General features: G+C 35.1%; 6 protein-coding genes and 1 long non-coding RNA gene across 7 annotated transcripts; 3 read left to right on the top strand and 4 right to left on the bottom strand.

The window, feature by feature from the left end:
- The first annotated feature begins 150 nt into the window (after positions 1–150).
- MCTS1 (malignant T-cell-amplified sequence 1 homolog) lies at positions 151–1,630 on the top strand. The gene is made up of 6 exons (XM_067352970.1): positions 151–435; positions 669–821; positions 894–994; positions 1,090–1,223; positions 1,323–1,390; positions 1,468–1,630. The coding sequence occupies exons 1-6, from the start codon at positions 425–427 to the stop codon at positions 1,547–1,549; spliced, it is 549 nt and encodes a 182-aa protein (XP_067209071.1). The 5' UTR covers positions 151–424; the 3' UTR covers positions 1,550–1,630.
- Positions 1,236–6,031, bottom strand: Bap111 (Brahma associated protein 111kD). Its single transcript, XM_012363632.2, has 10 exons — positions 5,564–6,031; positions 5,428–5,474; positions 5,271–5,351; positions 4,961–5,167; positions 4,793–4,877; positions 4,595–4,717; positions 4,336–4,508; positions 4,157–4,258; positions 3,895–4,083; positions 1,236–3,813 (listed from the first exon to the last, which is right to left on the bottom strand). Exons 1-10 carry the CDS (start codon positions 5,625–5,627, stop codon positions 2,497–2,499), a joined length of 2,388 nt encoding a protein of 795 aa, XP_012219055.1. The 5' UTR covers positions 5,628–6,031; the 3' UTR covers positions 1,236–2,496.
- A 645-nt stretch (positions 6,032–6,676) lies between these two features.
- On the bottom strand, positions 6,677–9,489 carry LOC105670233 (D-beta-hydroxybutyrate dehydrogenase, mitochondrial). Its single transcript, XM_012363633.2, has 6 exons — positions 8,906–9,489; positions 8,312–8,395; positions 8,062–8,236; positions 7,845–7,966; positions 7,400–7,504; positions 6,677–7,286 (listed from the first exon to the last, which is right to left on the bottom strand). The coding sequence occupies exons 1-6, from the start codon at positions 9,119–9,121 to the stop codon at positions 6,888–6,890; spliced, it is 1,101 nt and encodes a 366-aa protein (XP_012219056.2). The 5' UTR covers positions 9,122–9,489; the 3' UTR covers positions 6,677–6,887.
- Positions 9,490–10,804: 1,315 nt separating this feature from the next.
- Blos3 (Biogenesis of lysosome-related organelles complex 1, subunit 3) lies at positions 10,805–15,452 on the bottom strand. The gene is made up of 5 exons (XM_012363621.2): positions 15,091–15,452; positions 14,909–14,990; positions 14,713–14,841; positions 11,217–14,255; positions 10,805–11,100 (listed from the first exon to the last, which is right to left on the bottom strand). Exons 1-4 carry the CDS (start codon positions 15,160–15,162, stop codon positions 14,029–14,031), a joined length of 510 nt encoding a protein of 169 aa, XP_012219044.1. The 5' UTR covers positions 15,163–15,452; the 3' UTR covers positions 10,805–11,100; positions 11,217–14,028.
- LOC105670234 (DNA fragmentation factor subunit alpha-like) lies at positions 10,904–14,611 on the top strand. Its single transcript, XM_012363637.2, has 3 exons — positions 10,904–11,081; positions 11,317–11,629; positions 11,930–14,611. The coding sequence occupies exons 1-3, from the start codon at positions 10,904–10,906 to the stop codon at positions 12,048–12,050; spliced, it is 612 nt and encodes a 203-aa protein (XP_012219060.1). The 3' UTR covers positions 12,051–14,611.
- On the top strand, positions 15,377–17,795 carry LOC136999302 (uncharacterized). The gene is made up of 2 exons (XR_010889679.1): positions 15,377–15,479; positions 17,397–17,795. It is a non-coding gene; the product is annotated as an uncharacterized lncRNA (long non-coding RNA).
- On the bottom strand, positions 15,674–19,939 carry LOC105670221 (nuclear exosome regulator NRDE2). Its single transcript, XM_012363614.2, has 10 exons — positions 19,781–19,939; positions 18,960–19,621; positions 18,466–18,826; positions 18,246–18,392; positions 17,823–18,091; positions 17,426–17,751; positions 16,805–17,345; positions 16,552–16,701; positions 16,277–16,452; positions 15,674–16,154 (listed from the first exon to the last, which is right to left on the bottom strand). The coding sequence occupies exons 1-10, from the start codon at positions 19,839–19,841 to the stop codon at positions 15,902–15,904; spliced, it is 2,946 nt and encodes a 981-aa protein (XP_012219037.2). The 5' UTR covers positions 19,842–19,939; the 3' UTR covers positions 15,674–15,901.
- Between the last annotated feature and the right edge of the window lie 533 nt (positions 19,940–20,472).

Here is a 20,472-nt window from a genome sequence, read left to right as displayed (position 1 = left end):
ACAATTCAATAAAAACTTATTTTTGCAATTCAAAAACCGTACGTTTTTATGCGTTATGCAGGTCTATCTGGACTGGCCTTAAAATCTATATCGAATAAATTTGCATATAGTTTATCATGCGCAAAAATAAAAATCAACTAATCACGCGTTCAATGTAGCAGCGTGGAATCTTTTGCATTGAATACATGACTGCAATGCAATTGTTTTTTTTCTATAAACACGACTGAATAAACCTTAAGATAGTCATGTGTTTTCATTCGGATCCTCTAGATCTTACGCATGCACATTTACGAAAAGTGACGAAAGGTTCTTGCTGCTTTGCTGAGAGAAAGTGTGTCTAGTGCGAAGTAACGTTCCGGTAATCGTCTGATTGAATGGTTCGTCGAAAAACCTTCAAAACGGTGCATCATAGAAAACCGAGAAAATGTTTAAAAAGTATGTGTGCTGTTATGTCTGTTTCTAACCTCTCTCTGTAGGCAATGTAGAGCTGAAAGAAAAATATTTAAATACATTAGGATATATTTAAACAACATTTAGCCATTTTGTATAAAAACTGCTGAGCATTCTTTGTGTTTTTGAGAAAAATGTCAATAGATGCTAAAAAATTGTTATTATAGTGAAACATTGTTATTACATTATTCATATGTTTAAATATACCTTTTTGTTAGATTTGATGAAAAGGACAGTGTTTCTGGTGTTCAACAATTAAAATCATCGGTGCAGAAAGGAATTCGTTCGAAAATTCTGGACCTATATCCTTATTTGGAGAGCCATATAGATGTTATAATACCAAAGAAAGACGCCTTTCGCATTGTGAAATGGTGAGTTACTCTGTGTATGAAGTTTATTCATAATTCAACTGTTTCATTTCCGTCACTCTTTATTTCCACCAGCCACGATCACATAGAGATTATAGTGAATGCAGCGGGAGACCTGTTATTTTTTCGCCAACGTGAGGGCCCTTGGATACCTACTTTGAAATTATTACACAAGTGTGAGTTTTTTCATCAGTTGATTGAAAAATAGAAGATATTTTACAATATTTATGATATATTTCTTTTTATAATGTTGCATCTCACATATTTTCAGATCCATTCTTCCTGCCAATGCAGCAAGTTGACAAAGGTGCCATCAGGTTTGTTCTTAGCGGTGCCAACATAATGTGCCCTGGTTTAACGTCAAAAGGTGCAAAAATGATGACGGTGGAGAAAGGAACTGTTGTCGTATCCTTTAAGTATAATATGAATCTCATCGAGATTGTGATACATATTTCCAATATGCATTTTATTCTGTGAAGTACAAGTCCTTGACTTAAGACATAGGCTGTAATGGCAGAGGGCAAGCAACATGCGTTAGCTGTTGGTGTTACAGCATTATCGACGGAAGACATGTAAGTCGAAATAATTTTTCCAACACCCCATTTTTAATCATTTTGCATATTTATATCATTTGTATTTGTATTTCCAGCATTAAAGTGAACAAAGGAATAGGCATTGAAAACTGTCATTATTTGAATGATGGACTCTGGCAAATGAAACCAGTAAAGTAGAGATGGGCGATTTTCAAAAATCGATTAAAAAAAAAAAAATCATAAGTTACAATTATATTAATAAAAAAATCGATAAATCAATTAATCGTTTTATTTTCCTTTTAATTGCAATTTATTTTTTTAAAAGAAATCTTAAATAATATTTATTCTGCAATTTATATATTAATTCTATTTTAATTTTAAATTTACATACAGTTTCTTAATAAATTTGCAAAAAGATATGCATTGCTGAAGAAAAAACAGTTTTATTAATTTTATTAAAATAAAAAGTTTTTTATTGCATAGCACGCACCCATAATCGTGCACATGCATATTAATATTACAAACATTACATGGTTGCATACAGCGTCGAGCGTCTGCAAAAAATTATTCCGCAGAATCTGAACGAGATTCCGAGATATATAGGATTATATTTAATACTGATTTATTTTTAAAAAATCAGTTTGGCGATTTTAAGTTAAAAGAATCAAGTATCGATTGGGAAAAAAACTAACGGTTATTTCGATTAATCGAGAAACATTGCCCATCCCTACAGTAAAGTAAGACTGATTACATCGCGGATATTATTGATCATATCGAGGATGTACTACTGGTTGTATCAGAGATATAATCAAAGTATCATTTTGCATACAATGTCCCTATTTTAGTTAGATTGTATCATGATACAATATTACGATATGATGTTGTATCATGATATAAGATTATATTAATTTAATTAATTTACCTAATTTGCTTAAATTAATAAATTAATTAAATTAATGGAATACATTTAAGATTCAATTCAGTGTGACGCAGAATGTAAGTTTTATGTCCTGCGTGATTATAAGCTATAATAAAACAAATTACTACTACATTCTTACTATATAAATCGAAGAATTACATCAAGTCCGATACAGTCTAAGAATATAAAGGGAATATATAAAAAGAATTTGTAAAATAAAGAATAATTAAACGGATCCTGATTTAGTATCTACCTGACCTTCCTGATTCTCTGGCGGACCAGGGCGTTCACCCTCGCAGTGTCCCGCGGGTGAGGAGTAGGAAGCAGGATTGTTGGCATCAGGAGCGGGTGCGGAAGCGGCGGCCGCGGCTGCTGTGCCGCCGGGTACGTTTGCATTGGCATTGTTACTCTCGGCGGGAACCGTGTGAGGCGATTGCGGATGATAATGCGGACTGTGCGGGCTATGAGGACCGTGGCCGTGGGGACGTCCCATCGGATGGGGCGAGTACTGCGAGTACGGCTGATGATAGTACGGATGAGCATATTGCGGATAAGGTTGGTGATACGGTTGTTGCTGGGTATAACTGTAGGTGGGATGCGGCGGTCGCGGAGCCAGGGGAACATTTTGAGGTTGCTGCGGGCCAGGTCCAGACTGATACTGCTGGCCGTAAGCCTGATTAGGCGGCATCATTTGAGGAGTGTGCGGATTCGCCACCGGACCTTGTGGCGCCATGACCTGCGTACCCTGAGTACCTTGCGCCGCTTGATGCGGTGGCATCGAGTGATTCGGTAGCATTCCTTGTTGATGAGGATTGTGCTGGATTGGCACTGCTGATGCGGACACCGGCGGCATGTTCGGTGGAGCGGAATTAGCGGTCGCGTTCGCGCTCGCAACCACTGCTGCGACTGCAGCCGCCGCCGCGGCTGTTGTGGTTGGTTGTTGCGGCGATAGAACCGGCGGTTGCTGTTGCTGTGGTTGTTGCGGTTGCGGTTGTGGCGGTTGCTGTTGCTGTTGCTGTTGCTGTTGCGCCTGCGGTGGCTGTGGTTGCGGTTGCGATGGCGGCGGCGGTTGATGTTGCGGAACGGGTGGCGGCTGATGCTGCGGCGGCTGATGCTGCGGCGGCTGATGCTGCGGCGACTGATGCTGCTGCGGCGGCTGATGCTGCGGCGGCGGCGGCTGATGCTGCGGCGGTTGATGCTGCGGCGACTGCGGCGGCGGTTGATGCTGCTGCACCGACGGAGGAGGCTGCTGATGCTGCTGCGGTTGCTGAGGAGGTGACGGTTGATGCTGAGGCGGCGGCGGCGGCGGTGGATGTTGCGGCGTCTGCGTCTGTTGCTGGTGAGGATGCTGTTGAATCGGATTGATTACATTGTTACAGTACATTCCAGAGTTTGATACGTGTTGCTGATTAACATTTGGTTGCAGCACTGGTGGAGGCTCAGGCTTATTTTCGTTGTATGGAGGCGACATTTTCTTGTTCATCTCGATGTTAGACTTATCGATGCCGCTGGGTTTCTTCTCCATTGAATCATTATCAGAAACCTACGCAAATGAAATAAATATTTCTTTATACAGGGCACATGTTAAAATAAACTTTGTGTGAACATTATTCAGTTAAAGTACATCAGGCTGAGTCTCATCATTAAGTGACGCAGGAGTTGGAGTCGGCGTGGAGTTTGGTGTAGATTCACTAGACGCTGGTCCGTCCGAACGATTCTCCTCTGTTCCTTTTAGTCTCTCTCGTCTAAGAGCTTCATACTGCCGCTCTACCATTTTGTTAAATGTTTCTTCATCCACTGCAGGCTTACAGTGCTAGAAGAACAATAATTGTACTTTCTGCAAAGAAATATTATTAATTAATATTTCTTTTAGAAGTTCTCTGTACCTTTTTTAATTCCTCTTGAAATATTTCACTGGTTTCTATAAATTTACGTTTCTTTGCTTCGAATTTCTCTTCAATTTGTTGCAATTCTGCCTCAAGTTTTTTCTGGAATATATAAGAAAATATTTCAGATTAAAATAATTATCGATTTCATATAATATATTTAATTCTATATTAATTACCTGATGCATTGTTAAAGACTGTACTTGACGACGTAAAACTTGCATTCTTTGAGTAGTAACTACGGAACGAACATCTGGGACAACAGTGTCGCTGAAGATCTCATTGATGAGTCGATGGTTCCTCGTGTAACGTGAATATGCCACATGTTTTACAGAATATCCATCATCTTGATCTATAAATCAGGCAGAAATTATTTGTAACAAATAATACTATATCAAATATATATTATAATAATAATTGCTATTATTATTTATGCACCATCATCATCTTCAGCTGGTAAAATATCAATTCTCCTGTCTTGAGCCGCTTGGCTTTTACTGCTGCCTGATGAACGTTCATGACTTTCTCGATCATCATTGTTTTGTTGTGCTGCACACAAAGCTGTGTAAAATACAGAAATATTAGTTTTATCTACCAGTTTTTATCATATTTTAAAACTATATTCATTATACATACCAGATTTTCCACGATTCTTAGCTGCAATATAAGCTAAGTATGCAGGTGAATTGTGATAAGTCTTCAAACTTTTCTCATATTCCACCTATCAAATAATCAAACAATATGTATAAATCAATCAACCAATTATGCAATAATGTAAAATTATAATAGGATGAATTTGTGTACCTTTTCAGCTTCATATTCTTCTATAAACTCTGTCTTATCTTCTTCTGGCAAGTCTCTCCACATCTGTCCGATAATCTTGCCAATCTCCCATAGTTTTAATTCTGGATTCTGTGCTTTTACTTGATCCCATACCTTTCTGCTGTATCTCATATATGGCATAAGCGGTTTTTCTGGTGGCTTTGGCGGTTTTGGCATACGAGAGTCAGCCTGATCATAAACATTAAGATACAGTTTTTTTCATTAAAATTTATACATAAATTAATATTATCTGTACATAATCATAGTTTAATTTTGTAAACCAGATACATACATTGGTATTTTTTCCAACTTTCTGTGGTGTAAATCCTGGATGGCTATGAGGAGTTTGTACAAATGGACTCTGGGCATCTTTCTAAAAACAAGCAAGTTATCGTGATTAAATTTAAATATCCAATAACAAGTATATTTCATGTATAATATTCACTTACAGTATTTGTTGAACTACTTGAGCTCCCACCAGATGCTCTTATTCGTTCTGCAACAGAATAACGACATAATAATTTAATCAAAGCTAAGCACTCAACTAAAGTCAGGAAAAAGATTAAAAAAATTAATTATGCTTACGATTAGAGGCTACGATGTTCGAAGTAGCCATTGCGACTTGTTTGTAATTCGGTGGTAATGCCATTTTATATTATGCGCTCCAGCAATCCGTATTATCAAGAATACAGCAGATTTTTCAATAAATAATTGATGTTAGCACTGCTGCGATATTTTTGCTGATTTCGATGATCTACTTAGCGTTGAATTGAACAACTTGAAAGAGCATACTCCAACAACGTTACAAAGCCGCTTGGTCGACCGATGGGCGTTACGATAATTACGCGTACGTGATAAATTTCGGCTTCAGTGTCGGAATAAGCTTTTGCGAGATCCACTTGGCGGTTGTAACTTCACTATCGAGTCGATGATTCACAAAAAATCGTGGATATTTTGACACTTACTCCGTAAAACACGAAAATAGCCGGAATTATGAACATCAGTGAACATATAACTCTAAGATGGGACTCGCGCCGCGTCACGTCGCGTCTGTTCCGTGTTTGACACTGCTATGTGAATTCGCTTTCTATTGGTTGAGATATCTGGTGAAATTATTGAAAATGGACTAATGGCAAAAGAAATTCTGTTGTAGGAGTCAGTTTCGTATCTTAGGAGTCGCTGCTTTATGAATTCGCTATTGAACTTACGCCATGTTTTATCTGAAATGTCAGTGTAAGTTGATGTAAATAAATATATGATTAGTGATCACACTTTTCTGTATGCTTTTTTTTGTAAGTTTATATATTTATATTTATTAATTATATTAATATAATTATAGTGTATTCTTTTAGAGAAAACACTATAATTATATAATAAAATCTAAAATCTAAATCTTATTATTTAAATGGCTGTGAGATTATGAACAACTATATAATATGCTAATAATGCTATATAATAACTATATAATTATGCTGTAACTTTATAATTATATATACACATATAATGCTCTAATTAAAATTTTGTTGTAAAATACAAAAATTATTTCCAGCATATATTAATTCTAAAAATCAAAAGTTACAAGATAAAAAATATGCATTATGTGTATATATGAGAATAGATGAGAATGTAATAATGTATATGCTATCTGTTTTTTGTACGTAAGTTTAAAAAATTAAAATTTTATACTTTTGAAGAGTATACATTCTAGAGTAACTTTATTAAATTTGTACAATGTTTGTCTGCAACTCCTTTTACATAGGCAGTGATTTAGATAATTACAGGACCTGCTAAGAAAAAAACCTGCTTTATTTCTGTTTTTATAATGTAATCTATTCAAAAAAAATGTATTCCTTTTTTAGCTGTATCTTGAGCATTGATGACATGTCAGTACGTATTACACAGAAAGTATTTAATTTGTATACAATACGTCATAGATTGGTTTTGGTAAATAATGGTTACACAATGCCTGCAATCTTTCATTACGCGATACTGGTGTGTACCGTCGCATCGGGAAAGTCTTTACCACAGCATCTGTTAGAGTTCTCGTAACGGCGGTCAAATCTGCTTCCGGTCCTTGGGTGTATTTTTCCAGGGCCAGCATTTCGGCTTGAAACAATTCCTGACCATATTCCTTGCGAGTCTGAGGATCCAGCTGAGTCCACATATCTCTGGCTTGTTCCAGCAGCGCGGTGTTGTCCTTCAGCCACGCATTACCAGATACATACTCTCCAGTTTCGACAATCACGACGTCCACTCCCCATCTCCGCATCTCGAGTCTTAAACAAGATCCCCAAGCTTCCACTGCGGCCTAAGGTATATTTATAATTTTTTTATCGAGCCAGTCGAGCTTCATTAATCCGTCCAGTCTAATGATTATACAAATAGACAAGCTAAGAGATGCAATAGAGAAAGAAAGTTTACCTTGAGCGCGCAATAAATGCCTCGGACGGGACTCGGTATTCGCGCCAAGAGACTGCTAACGAGAACAATTCGACCCTTTGATCTTCTGACTAAAGGTAGAAATACCTGTTACGGAGAAAGCGAATGGTGTTGCTGTGTTATGTAAGTCTCATAACATCTCATCTTTTGATATTTGTAAATGCGTTTGACATTTACAAATGTCCTTAACCCTTTGAGTACTGTTGGTGCATATATGCGCTCGCAATCAGAGAGAGAGAGAAGTTTATTTTGACTTGTAGGCGCTCACAATCAGAGAAAGAAGTTTATTTTGACTTGTGAGCGCATATATGTGTACCCGCAGCCATCTATTACTACTATTTTTGTTTCGGCTATACAGAGTGCTTCTTCATCGCGCTGTTCCGCACCGAAAGAGTTAAGATTTGTTAATTACTTTGACATTGTATACCTGAGTTAAACGTGCCAAGCCAATGAGATTGATGTCTATGCTTCGCTTGAGAACAGATGGGGGCACCCACTCGCATTCTCCGAGCGTCACCCAAGCAGCAGCATGCACGAGTGCCCACAATCCTGAAATAACGTAGCAGTAATGACGTAGGTAGGCATAATTCATTGCACAGAAGATTGATAATTTAATGAAGCTTTAACGTGATATAGCGATATACCAGGTGCTCCGTCCGGCAAGTTTTCATTGACATAAAGAAAGGTTGAGTGTATATCACGCTCGCTGGTAACATCCAATTGTAGCACGTGCAGTCTTCCAGAAGCGTCGTCTTTTAATCTCTGCATGACCTCTTCATTCTCAGCTTTATTGCTGAATCCAGCAAATACGGTGAAGCCCTTGAAAGGAAAAAAAGCTGTAGACGTTGGCGCTAAATCGCTCGATTTGTAATGTAAATTAAGTTTCATAGATACCAAGTCATCCAGTTGTTTAGCTAAAGCATATCCGACTCGTGAATCGCAACCTGTGATTAATATCGCCTTTCCCGCTGCAGTAACCTGTTGCATCAAGATCGTTTTATGCGTGGTTGAAAGTGTGGTGTTTACAACTTATTGAGTCACAATCTGATAGTGGAATTTCATAATACTTTAAAGCCATCGATCGGGAAAGTTTCAAAGGCCCTTGTAAAAAACGGTGTAAAGCAGGAAGTATGGTGACGTGCAATGATGACGGCTGCATTATGCGGCGTTTGTGCGAAAAAAGGTCGGAGGTTGAGCGAATCAGGCACGATAAAGGAATCGGTGAAAAGCCCGATATTGAGGGCCTTTGAACTTTCAAATACTCGTAAATGTGACATTATGAAAGGTTGACGCACAGAATCTTGCCGTCAAAGGGATATGCGAGTTGCAGCTTAATTTGTCTATACAATTTTTTATAAAATCACACGAAAAAGGGTGATAGAAATGTAATTGAAGGGGTAGGGCTGTATTCAGATTAAAATTTGAAAGGTACATATGTATCAGTACTATTTGTTGTGTCAGGAAGCATATGAAGCACAAATCTCTTACCTTTAGATTGTGATAGAATAACGTGGATCCTATGGATATAATCAATAGCAATACGAAGAGCACGAAGCTAGACGTTTGTGAAATCCCAAAGGTATTCAGTATAGTTGCCAGGATGACTGCGATCGCATGTGAAAATGCTATCGGTAATAGGCACCTCTCTGCTAGCTCCCATGTATGACTGTCGTCAGGTTCTTTGTTTCCACTCGGCGACGGCATCCTCGGTCCAGATTTGATATGAAAATTTTAATGAAATACGATTGACTCCATTCGAATAGATTCCGTGATTCTCCTAGAAGCCCTAACTGGGCTATGTCTGAGCTAACTTTAAACTTAAAACAGTGTCTAGTCTCATTGCATCTAAATTTAACTGCAGTGCTGTGTTCTAAGTTCAAAGATCCTAATGCAAAGATAGCAGATTAAAATTTGCAATTTTAAATTCAAATTATAATACGTGTGAAGCTTTCTTTTATTAAAACTTTCAATGATTAATATTCTGTAAAATTATTAACACAGGTTTTCTGTATAATATTATGATGAATAACAGATACAGTATATATTGCAAAATTAAAAAAACATAATTTATCAAAAATGCATTTTAATAATTTAATGATTTTACAAAATTGATTGATAATAAATTGCTAATAAATAATATACTGTTAAAATAAATTTAGAAAATTATAGCATAATATATTGTACAATACATACGTAATATTTTTTTATAATAATGAATTTTTATATGTAAACGTTTTTCGCAAATATTACATTTACCTGTACAGACGTTGTTATTTATCATTGCAATGGATAAAAAAATTATACAAAAAACTCTAATTGCATTTTCAATTGTTATCATCACGCAGATTAATTTTTTTCAAATTATGCCAATGTGAATATTTAAAAAATTATCAGGTGCTTTAATCGTATATTTTTTAAATAAAATATGTAAATTTTTATTCGTGGAATTGTATCGTCAAATCTGAATTGCATATACCGCAGACGTTTTTATTTTTAATTGTCCAAGTTCAGAGAAACGGATCGATGGGCACGTGTCGCGAATTATCGTGAATCGTGTTTATGCATCCGGAGGTCGGCGCAGGTATTTTTGTAAATTCTTCGAAGTTAATAAAAAAATGAGTGCGGCCGCGCGGAGTGGGGTAGGTTATTGATTTTTGCGTAGGGGTGCCACGGCAGAGTTGGGCGGGTTGGTCGGACAAGGTGGGGGTAGGATGCTGTGTTGGGGTGTCTCTCGCTCGCGCGTATATACCTGCGGGAGAGTCTACAGAGGGTATAAATAGAAGGGGTAGTTGCACCGTTGACCCAGTGTTGGGTTGACACACGGTCAGTTCAGTCACTCGAAGCGCCGTACTCTCTCACTCTCTCTCTTTCTGTCGCGCCGCACAATCGTCGCCACCGCCGACTCCCACTGGTTTTTTTCCAATCTGTGAATTGTTGAACGTGCGTAGCGAGCGTTCGAGTTTCTCTCTCAAGTCCTCGTCAGTCCAGGTCGATCCAATGCAATCCTAAACACTGCCCTTTTCATACCCGCTTGTTTCTCTCCCGAGCGATACGATTTTTTTTATCCAAATCGGATCAGCGATACAGCTGCTGACATCGTCGCCGAGGAGATATTTTTACCAGTCGACCTTAAAAGAAATAAGAAAACATTTGTACACTGTGTTCACCGTGGTAGTGTTTGTTACACCCCGCGTAAGGGCGTATTCCTCCTCACCTCCGTCATCATTGGACGCGCGGATTGTTCGAATTTCCCGACACATCGTCGATGCGCCGACCAACTGATGTGCAACGAGAATCAGGCCTTAGCAGCAGTCAATTTTTTCGTCGAGCAAATAAATCCTGTTTTTTCGAAACGGTCGCGCTTACCGCTGGACATTTAAATTCCAGTGTACAGTGAAGCGATATCGGACAGAGTTCAGCGACCAGCGAAGTTAAGGATCCGTGAATCACCAGCGACAGTTGAGGTCTGCTCATCCGTGAGGAAAAATGTCAGACACTACGGGAGTCACGCAGGGGATGGGCAATCCTTACAAGATCGTTGATCACAGCAGGGAGCGGAGAAAAGGCATCACCGCTTCGTCGCTCAAGGAGTTGACCAATATCGCCCGCAGTCGCCTAGCATTGCCCGTGGATGCAGATCTGACCATCGTACTCGAGCAGGATGGTAAGTCATTTTATTTTTGCTGTAACATACATACGTAACGCGGTATATGCAACATAACATACGTAATCGTCAGTTTTCAATATCTTCAATTGATATTTAATATTAATTAGTATTATTAAATTATTTTTCACGTACCGTTATAACATTTGTTTAACTGTTTTTTTGTGGTAACTATTTTTTATTTTCACTTTCAACGGGGCGAGTCCTCTTATACATTGATAAATATTGCTTTCAGGAACGGAAGTAGACGATGAAGAATATTTTGCCACGTTAGAAAGGAACACGAGCTTGATGGTGTTGCACGGTGAGCAGAAATGGGTTGCTGTCGGAAGCAGCAAGGCAGCGTCTCGCTACATCGTCGTAGATGATGTGGACAACGTGGAGGGTAGTTCAAGAATTGATAAGATTCGACGACGACGGACACCTATAGAGCCCTTGGTGTCGTCGTTGCACGGTGATCCGTCGCATATCTCACTGCTTGGAGGAAACGACTTGGAATTACTCAGCGACATGGATCCTGACAGTCTAGCCGATATAGTGCCTGACAGGTAAATAAAAATAAATGATTATTAAAATGACAATTAATAAGAGCAACTTAACAGACACGATTAAATACAATAACAATTAAAATGATTATATGAGGAAAAGTAAAAAAGTAAAAGAACTTTTTTAAAAGATTTGATTCCTTAAATGTTTTTTACTTTTTGACTTTGTATAGTAATATGCAAATTACTACAATTAATAATATAAAAATAATAATTAAAAATAAACGTTCCCTTCATTATTTTAAGATAAAATTGATATCCTCAGTTAGCGCATTGTTAATTTTTGTTTTCATATCATTACAGACTTTTCCTCGAGCAGCTGAAGGAAGCCTCAGGTAGATTCCTGGCGGAGAAGCGACAAGCTCAAGAATCTATGGCTCTTCTTCAGATGTACGCAAGTGGTGGTGAGATGGAGCGAGCGTAGGCCATGTGGGGGGTGGGCGCCCTCACATTGGCTAACATGTATAGAGTGCGACGTCGCATCTTCTACAAAGGTCGCCAGCTGCAACAAACTTTAATCCTGTTCTGGAATTGAGCCCATCTGAATTTACATGATAATAAAGTAACTGAGAACGTACGCATTAGTTGCTGAAACTAAATGCACGTATCAGTGACGAAGATCTCATATTTTCCCTCGCACACGAGGAACATAGAGAATCGCAGAGACGAAGATATATATTGTACAGAGATACGAGGCGTGAGCAGCTTAAGTTCACCAATTTAATATTGTAATAATGTATAGATTTCGTCTTATATATAGAGGAAGTAGTAGCTCTAAGTTCTTTTGTAGGATTTTTTTAATATCTATATACACACACATACAACACAATTCAGTGGCACAACTATGCTTTGGCAATACTTTACATCCTTAGTAAACATAACGGAATTGCTTTAATACAGCGTAAGATACCTTGCTATATCGACAGAATAAATATACGCAATTTAGCCGCTAACTTATCTGAATACGCATAAAAAGGAAAATTAAATGAATAATTTCGAAATGGATATTCTGTCGCGATGTTGCCATATCAAGTCGATGGGAACGTGTTTTGTTTGCGAGATTTTTCTACTTAGATACACGTCATACCAAGATTTAGTTCAACGAAGATCGATGGAATAATTAAGACTGAATTTATAGGGAAAACAAAAACCACCCCCCCCCCCCATTAAAATCACCAATTCATTGTACACTAACATTAGTGACGTAATAGCGAGAACAAAAAAAGTCGATATCAGCCCTTTGATACCAAGCAGAGTTGTGCATTTGATAAAAAAGAAAAAAAAAACAAGGAAACCTGCATAAAAGAAAACCAACAGGTGTTTCTGATAAGACTACGCATACACGTAACGGTACTAAATATTATTTCCATTTTATGAATATATAGTTACCACATAACGAGCAATGTCATATTTATATTCACGAAGAATCCTCGAGAATTACAAATATGCATTTACAACACGTTTTCTAAAACCGTAATACAAGTGTATGTCTACTCTCCACAGAAATGCCCTGTTTCAATATCGTTCTTTGATATATATATCGTATTGTAATTATCACATCTCTATGCACCTAATTACATTATACATCAGGGCCGTGCAAAGGAGGAGTGCACAGCATGCACCGCACCAGGGCCCCCAGTGCTAATGGGTCCCGAAGTTTTCACTTAAATATGTCTATTTTTTATTGTTTCTATCTCAATTAATCTTTATTCAATTTAACTTGCACATACAAATAATATTCATTTATATTTATAAATTTATATATGTTCTATATATTTACATTTTATAGAACTATTTATGTTTTGTACAATTTGATTAAATTCTACTTTTTTTAAAATGTACACGTTTATAAATAAATATAATTTTAATTATACTGTTTTTTATATTTTCTAAACCCCTTAAAGCTTTTTTAATACGAAATTTATGAACAGATAGGGTTTACCTTTGCACTAGGGCCCCAAGAACTCTTTTTGTACGGCCCTGTTATACATATTTACATTTCTCATAACATTGCGATGAAATTTACATAAATTCGGGAATGAAAAGCGCAACGACTAGTATTGAACTGTCATCGATCGGATATATCGCTAAACCAGGCGCAATACATTTAGTTCCGCAAATCGATTTTAGGAAATTAGTTTATAATGAATTGAAGTGATTAATACTTCCTCGAAATAAATTAAGATGTGCTAGAAAGTATAAAAGAACATATTAAATAGTACTGCCAGTTAAAGCAAAGATTAATGCTCAACGATGTCCCCGATTATAAAGAGGTGCATTTTCTATTACCTGCATTTAATGCGTGGTACATATACGAAAATGGCATTGTATATTAACGTATGCCTGTTAATCATTGCTACAAATATGTCTTACAAGTAAATACGCATTGATGATTTTAGAAGTTAAGTTTTAATGGAGTGCAAGAAGTTGTCGTTTACAAGTTGTCGTAGAGCGTTTGAGGCATCTTTCACTCGACTAGACGCATTGCGCAATTGGCACACAGCCTCTTGTAACACCAGTTCACTTCGCAGCAATTGTCGATTGACAGCCGACAATTCTTGTACGCTGGTTGTGATCGCGCCCTCGGTCATTTGCAGAATGTCTCTGTCCAAGGTTTCATTGCATTCGTCTGTTCAGATTTAACATATGTCAATTTAAATGATGTTCAAAATTCAACAAGCGATACGTGTATATTTCAGTTTGAGATATAATTTACTTCTATAAAAAAAACTATATTGAATGCTGTTTTATAAGAACTTATGAGAGAATTGTTTTTGTACAGTATAAATTAGGTAGATACTATAATTATGTGATCGAGTTTTAGAGGCAGTAAAATCGAAATTGAGTAAGATAGAGATATGGATTACTGGAAAAAATTAAGTTATTGATATTCCACACCTGAACAATCTTATATAATACTGTTTAGCTATAGTTATGCACATTGTACTGCTGTAACATTAATAAAAGAATGTTAACAAAAATAAATAGTGCTTTACGATATTTTATATAACGCATGAATATAAGTATAGAAAAAAAATAATACAAATTGGAAAACAATTATATAAGTACTTTAAAATATTACTTACGTAATTTTTTGTGAAGCAAGCTATTGTATTTGATAGAACTTTTTTTATATTTTGGTATTTTAAAATCTGCGTAAGGTGGACATGTCATGGCATCTATTGCTCCACTAACGCTACTCAAACTTGTTAGATCTGTAAATTAAAAAATATATATTATTTTATGTAAATAATAAAATATCAATAAAAGTAATAAACTTACCATCGTCAGATTCTGGTGCTTCACCTGAGATAATAGTCCCACAATAAGTTGATGGTGTTCGTGTAGTAGGAAATCCTAAACCCTGCAAACAGCAAGATTTATATATTATTTATATATAATATCTGTGTCAATTGAAAATTCAAAGCATAAATTATAAGATACAGTACAATATAATAACGTACAGTGACAATATTTGAAGCCTCATCATCAGATTCTGGAGCTTCTCCAGAAACAACTACAGCTTTCAAATCCATCTTTTGAGAGATTATGTATGTTTATAGAATTTATAATATAAAACACTATAATAAAAATATTCAAGAATTCTTGACACAAAATTGGTCAGTTGTATTTATTATTGTTTTCTTAGTTGGTGTGCGTTTTCATAATAACATTTATAACAAATATGATCAAAATTTCACGATATTAAATAATAACTTTTCAATATGTTTCTCTTATTTAGTAAACAACCTTCAAGCCATTTTGCTCATATTATCATTGTTTTTAAAATGTCGTTTTTATATGACGTTTCACATAGACCAGTGCACTGCTAGTGTCACACAGTGAATTTGAGGTTAGTTTTGTTATTGGAAAAAAATATATATTGGCGGAACGAGCTCCCAGACTGTTCTAAACTCCTTGAAAATCATATAAAAATGTATTAATTTTATAGAGAAGTGATGCTGTAACATAAAGATTTTATTATTAAATATATTTAACTATTTTCTAAAACAATTTATGCAAATATATATTAGCAAATAAAAATACTTTACATTTTATCTTGCTTTTAATTTATATACATATTTTAATATAAATAAATTAATTACACAATGAATGAATAACTATTTACACGCTCTCTGTATTCTTACATATTTTCAACGTATGTGCTATAAAAATTCTAAGTATATTATTTCTATAATAAATTTATTATGTAAAACAGAAAATTAATATAAAACAAGCAGCACTGTACATTTTTATGAATATTAAGTAACTATATTATCCACGCAAAATATCCAATTCTTCAGGTGTGACGTGCATTCTCAATTCTTTTTCGCATATAAGATCCTGAATTTGTGTGAGAAGTTGGGGTGCTATTTCAGCCGCATCTATATAAATGCTTCTTGCCCATGGACATTGTGCAACACTCTCATGATAAATTTCTTCTCCCTTTTTCTCGCACAGCTCGTGCTCTCGAAGAAGGAGCATATACAGTCTCCAAAGTAATGGGCAACATCTGGTCGATGGTGTCCTAAAAACAATTTTATGTAATGCATCTGTTTGTAATGTAAAATTGCAATGTATATACATGTATAGATATAAATATGACTTCATTTAAATTTAGAATGTTATGAAAATCTATTTATATTGTACCTAGAGAGGGTTTGATGAAACGATAACAGTTTGTTCAACATAGCGTTCACTGCATCAGGATTATCAAGTTTTACTAATATATCAATACGTCTGCGAGCGGCCAGACACATTGCAATGGCTCTCCACAATTCAATTTCAGTGTTCGTACTGTTGAATCTCCAGGTCGGCAATTCACTCTGTAACAACAATTTGTCAATTGTAGATTGATAGAATAAAATTATCTTATATAAATAACACAATTATTACAATGAATTATATTAATATAACGGCTTTACCTCTATGATAGCAAATATAGATAAGGCATAAAAATTATTCGGATATAAGCCTAAGGTTGCACTCAGTGTTTCTTTTAACATATCCTGCAATTTCTGAGTCCGTTCGTAATGTAATTGCAAAATTGCAATTTGGCTTTCGTATAACATTTCCTGCAACAATTTTAAAATAATTTGTGCATTAATTGTTTCAATTTAGATTTCCCTCTTAGCAGCAGATTTAATTGCATTATTAGAATATTAAATCGATAATTACCTGTAAACAGGGATGCTCCACAGAATGATCGATACACTTCCTCAATACATCGATAACAGTTTTAATATGATTGTATTTGACATACAGGAAGTACGCATAACATACAATCGCATCGCATTCCAAGTTTGATAGAAAGAAAGTATCTTTTATATTCTCAGCAGGAGGATTTTCCAGAAATTTTTCTACGTACGAATGTAAATATTCTTCCACCAATGAGTCCTGATTTTCACTTTTGTCAGGTACCATTTGACCAAAGATTTTTAATATCCATTTGTTGTGCGACTGATGGTACGTTCTGGTATCAAGTAAAGTCTCGATGAACGTCCTGTACACATGGAAGAGCGCTGCTCTTTCAGACATGTCCGTAATTGAAGAAGGACATGTCTCTTGACATTGAATGGCATATTCAAGAATGTTCATGCAATTAGTGAATCTGCCCATTTCCAATTCTATCAAAGCGTATTCCTTATAAAAATATAAATTATTTCTATTTTCTTCCTTCTTTAAAAATTCTTTTACTGCTGCCCTCAGTTTCTTTGCTCTACAATGAAAAATATAATTAAACTTACATGTTAATTAAATTTAATTTCAGAGGACTATATATATATATAAGAATCTTACTTATTGGCGTATTTGGGCTCATCTTTGTTGAGGGAAACTACCAATCTTTCTAATCGCAGCCACCAAACATATATGTTCGTTCGTTGCAACGAAGGTAAGCTTTCCGCGATTGTGTGAAATATTTTACGTACAAAATCTAAGTATGGCTCTTGCGCTGGATGAAACTGAAGATATTGAGGACCCGATGTTAATCGTCCTTCAAGAACATCCTTCAACAATTCTTTTCTTTGATTGTGACCAGCCATTTCGCCTACCATAGGATACATGAATGGAAGTAATACTTCTAAAGATTCTACTCCCCAATGGAAATCTTTCAATGATAACTCCTGTAAAAATGTAATTTTGTAATAATAAATGTAATATGTCTAAATCTTTTGTATTAAATAATTTAACTTACCTTCATATAATAATCTCGACAAGGTAGAAGCGGTACTTTTAAGCACAAAAAAGAATAAATAGCCATTTTAAAGTTTGAGTTACGAGAGAGAATTGGATGTACAAAGTCTGCTACATCGTCTGGTAAAATATATCTTCGAGAATCTCCAACCAGTTCTAAATCGTCCTTAGTCACACTAATCCAATGACAATTTTCTCTCAATGATTCCGTCCTTTGCCATAATTGATTAAGCGGTAATTGTGATATGATTATCATTTCTTCCATTTCAACTGGAAATGAATATTATTATGAAAATCTCAGTAGTGTTAATATTATATTACAACAAAAGATTCTCCCATTAAATTCTCCCTAAAAAAATTAATTAGACATTTTATTTACTGTTATAATTTTTTTTACATTTGCATAATTATTGTATATGCTTACTTAATTTCTTTTCATCTATTGGTCCTTGAAAAGATAAACTATTCCTGTTCAAATCCAGATTCAAATTCAGGTTTAGGCGTATTGTTTCCCACATTTGTTCCCATAATCCTGTATGCCTTAGGAAAATTAAGCATTGATACAGCATATCTAGATAAAACACAAATGTAATTAATATTCATATAATAAAATTAAAGTAATGATTAAATGCTTTGCTACTTACATAGTAGTTGTTCATCATAGACAGAAGGATTTGTTCTTGCACGCTGTCTCAGTATGTTAAAACATTTTGAATATAAAACCAACACTCGAGGTACAGTACATATAGCCAGTGAAGCTTGTGTGATCATAATAAAGTGTTGCCATAATACAATATTCCCTGAGTCTTTATTAACTAAAGTTTCCAATTGAGTTGACAGTTCATCAGAAGGTGTTAACTCTGTCATAAAATGTAATTTTAGTTTTAATAATTCCTTAGAGTCATTTTTTTCAAGCGCTTTTTCCACAATAGATAACTTCTTTAATATTGTAGCTCGACGCGTATCTTTGGCCAATTGGTGTCTCTGATAGTGAACTAGAGTATCCTGTAAAATTAATGTTTAGATATCGTTTAGTCTTATATAATATGTCATATATTAAAGTATTATAATGTTATTTATGACGAAAATATTAAAATTAAATAAAAATTAAATATTAAAAAAGAATTTTATTTAACACCTGAAAATTGATGTACTGCAGCCAGAGCTCAATATTATGTGGATTTTCTGTCAGTTGCTCATTATATTCTCGAGTTTTGCGTATCTGTTCCTCTTCTAAATTCTTGCACCAAGAAGATAAACTTTCATCTGTTTCTGGGTCTTCTTTTAAAATTTCCTTCGCAGATGTCTTTTTAATAACTGTATCCTTTTTCTTTTCTGCCTCAACAAAATCAATATTTTTGACATAATATCTGTGCGATGCATCTTTTTTTGGCTGCTTGTATTTAACAAAACCAATAGATTTTTTATTAACATCATAAAATGGTCTCATTCTAGAGGAAAATGTATTTATATTATTATTCCCTTTATCTCTATGCCTGTCTTCAAAGTACACATTTTTAACATCTTGCTCGTATTCTGGTTTGAATCGCTTATTGTCATGTGTGTGCTTTTTTTTCCCTGCCTTTTGTGTTTTATCAATTTTAAGTTCTTTTTGCTTTGTATGTTGATATACTTTTACATTTGAAGAAGTTGCTTTAAATTGTATTTGTTCTTCTGCATTAGAAGCATCATGTAAAGATTCATCGGATGAAGAATACAGATATAAGTCAGGTGAATCTTTTTTCAATTGCACTTTTGTTTGAAAACTTGAATTGGATAACCATTCTGTGGTAGCATTATCTAAAATTAAAAGAAATATATATATTATACATATCAAAGTGTATTCATTTAGGAACAAAATAATAAGAAAAATATTAATAAGATATTTATATTTACTAAAATACTACATATGTCATTATTCTTGAATATAAACATTGATTAAAATTTGAAATAAATTACCTGCATTATCACAACTTGTTGATTCAGAATTAACATTTGAATAAGCTGGAAATAGAGACATGCTTTCTTTTTCACTTTTCACTTTTATAAATATTTCTTTTCTTGTTAGGATATAACACTACTTTGCTTTTTCTCTGACATTAACCTAACCTAACCTACCCTAACCTTCTTGCAGCTAAATCGGGGGGGATGACCGCTCTCAGGCTTCTCTCTGATGATACTAATGTATCGATATTTCAGATAACTATAATTTTCTTATGTTACCATTCAGACTTGTTTCATCTGACTGGTTCTTACTTCAACCACAATATTTGCCAAAACGGCGTTAGTAAACATCCAATTATTTGAGCTGTGCGATCTTCGTCTCTCTGTGTTGTGACAATGAATCAGTCGGTACACACGTGATAGATAATTGACAGGTAGAAAATATTTAATGGAGCAAAACCAAAATTCACACAGGCAAAAAGCAAAATATGATTAAATATTTCGAATCATGTGAATCAATTGCATTGATATATTAGACAATGTATCACTCATTCCAGGTTACTCAGAAGGTGCATGACAATGCATTTAGATAAGCATAAAAAAATACTGTGCTCTATAGATTATGTAATTTTTTTTGCTCAGAAAAGGAGAATGTGTAGAAGGATACACAATATATGATCACATAAGTAGCAAACATAACGTTTTTA

This window comes from Linepithema humile, chromosome 4 (assembly GCF_040581485.1).
Source record: "Linepithema humile isolate Giens D197 chromosome 4, Lhum_UNIL_v1.0, whole genome shotgun sequence".
NCBI lineage: Eukaryota > Metazoa > Arthropoda > Insecta > Hymenoptera > Formicidae > Linepithema > Linepithema humile.
The sequence above is the reverse complement of the archived record's forward strand: the minus strand, read 5'-3'. Positions and strand labels throughout refer to the sequence as shown.

Bases quoted from the DNA above. Each gene is read 5' to 3' on its own strand.
- MCTS1 (XM_067352970.1), top strand. The intron at 822-893 runs GTGAGTTACTCT...TATTTCCACCAG, and splicing joins GCCTTTCGCATTGTGAAATG to CCACGATCACATAGAGATTA. The intron at 1,391-1,467 runs GTAAGTCGAAAT...TTGTATTTCCAG, and splicing joins GCATTATCGACGGAAGACAT to CATTAAAGTGAACAAAGGAA.
- LOC105670221 (XM_012363614.2), bottom strand. From the start codon at position 19,841: ATGTCTCTATTTCCAGCTTATTCAAATGTTAATTCTGAATCAACAAGT. The intron at 18,092-18,245 runs GTAAGCATATAC...ATTCATTTCCAG, and splicing joins AATAGATGAAAAGAAATTAA to TTGAAATGGAAGAAATGATA. The intron at 16,702-16,804 runs GTAATTATCGAT...AAATTGTTGCAG, and splicing joins TGGAGCATCCCTGTTTACAG to GAAATGTTATACGAAAGCCA.
- Blos3 (XM_012363621.2), bottom strand. From the start codon at position 15,162: ATGGATTTGAAAGCTGTAGTTGTTTCTGGAGAAGCTCCAGAATCTGAT. The intron at 14,842-14,908 runs GTAAGTTTATTA...TTTAATTTACAG, and splicing joins AGCACCAGAATCTGACGATG to ATCTAACAAGTTTGAGTAGC. The intron at 14,256-14,712 runs GTAAGTAATATT...AAATCTGAACAG, and splicing joins CTTGCTTCACAAAAAATTAC to ACGAATGCAATGAAACCTTG.
- Bap111 (XM_012363632.2), bottom strand. From the start codon at position 5,627: ATGGCATTACCACCGAATTACAAACAAGTCGCAATGGCTACTTCGAAC. The intron at 5,168-5,270 runs GTATGTATCTGG...GTTTATGATCAG, and splicing joins AAGTTGGAAAAAATACCAAT to GCTGACTCTCGTATGCCAAA. The intron at 4,718-4,792 runs GTATGTATAATG...TATTTTACACAG, and splicing joins TAAGAATCGTGGAAAATCTG to CTTTGTGTGCAGCACAACAA.
- LOC105670234 (XM_012363637.2), top strand. From the start codon at position 10,904: ATGTCAGACACTACGGGAGTCACGCAGGGGATGGGCAATCCTTACAAG. The intron at 11,082-11,316 runs GTAAGTCATTTT...TATTGCTTTCAG, and splicing joins CATCGTACTCGAGCAGGATG to GAACGGAAGTAGACGATGAA. The intron at 11,630-11,929 runs GTAAATAAAAAT...ATATCATTACAG, and splicing joins GCCGATATAGTGCCTGACAG to ACTTTTCCTCGAGCAGCTGA.
- LOC105670233 (XM_012363633.2), bottom strand. From the start codon at position 9,121: ATGCCGTCGCCGAGTGGAAACAAAGAACCTGACGACAGTCATACATGG. The intron at 8,396-8,905 runs GTAAGAGATTTG...TTGATGCAACAG, and splicing joins TATTCTATCACAATCTAAAG to GTTACTGCAGCGGGAAAGGC. The intron at 7,505-7,844 runs GTATACAATGTC...TCTCCGTAACAG, and splicing joins GCTTGGCACGTTTAACTCAG to GTATTTCTACCTTTAGTCAG.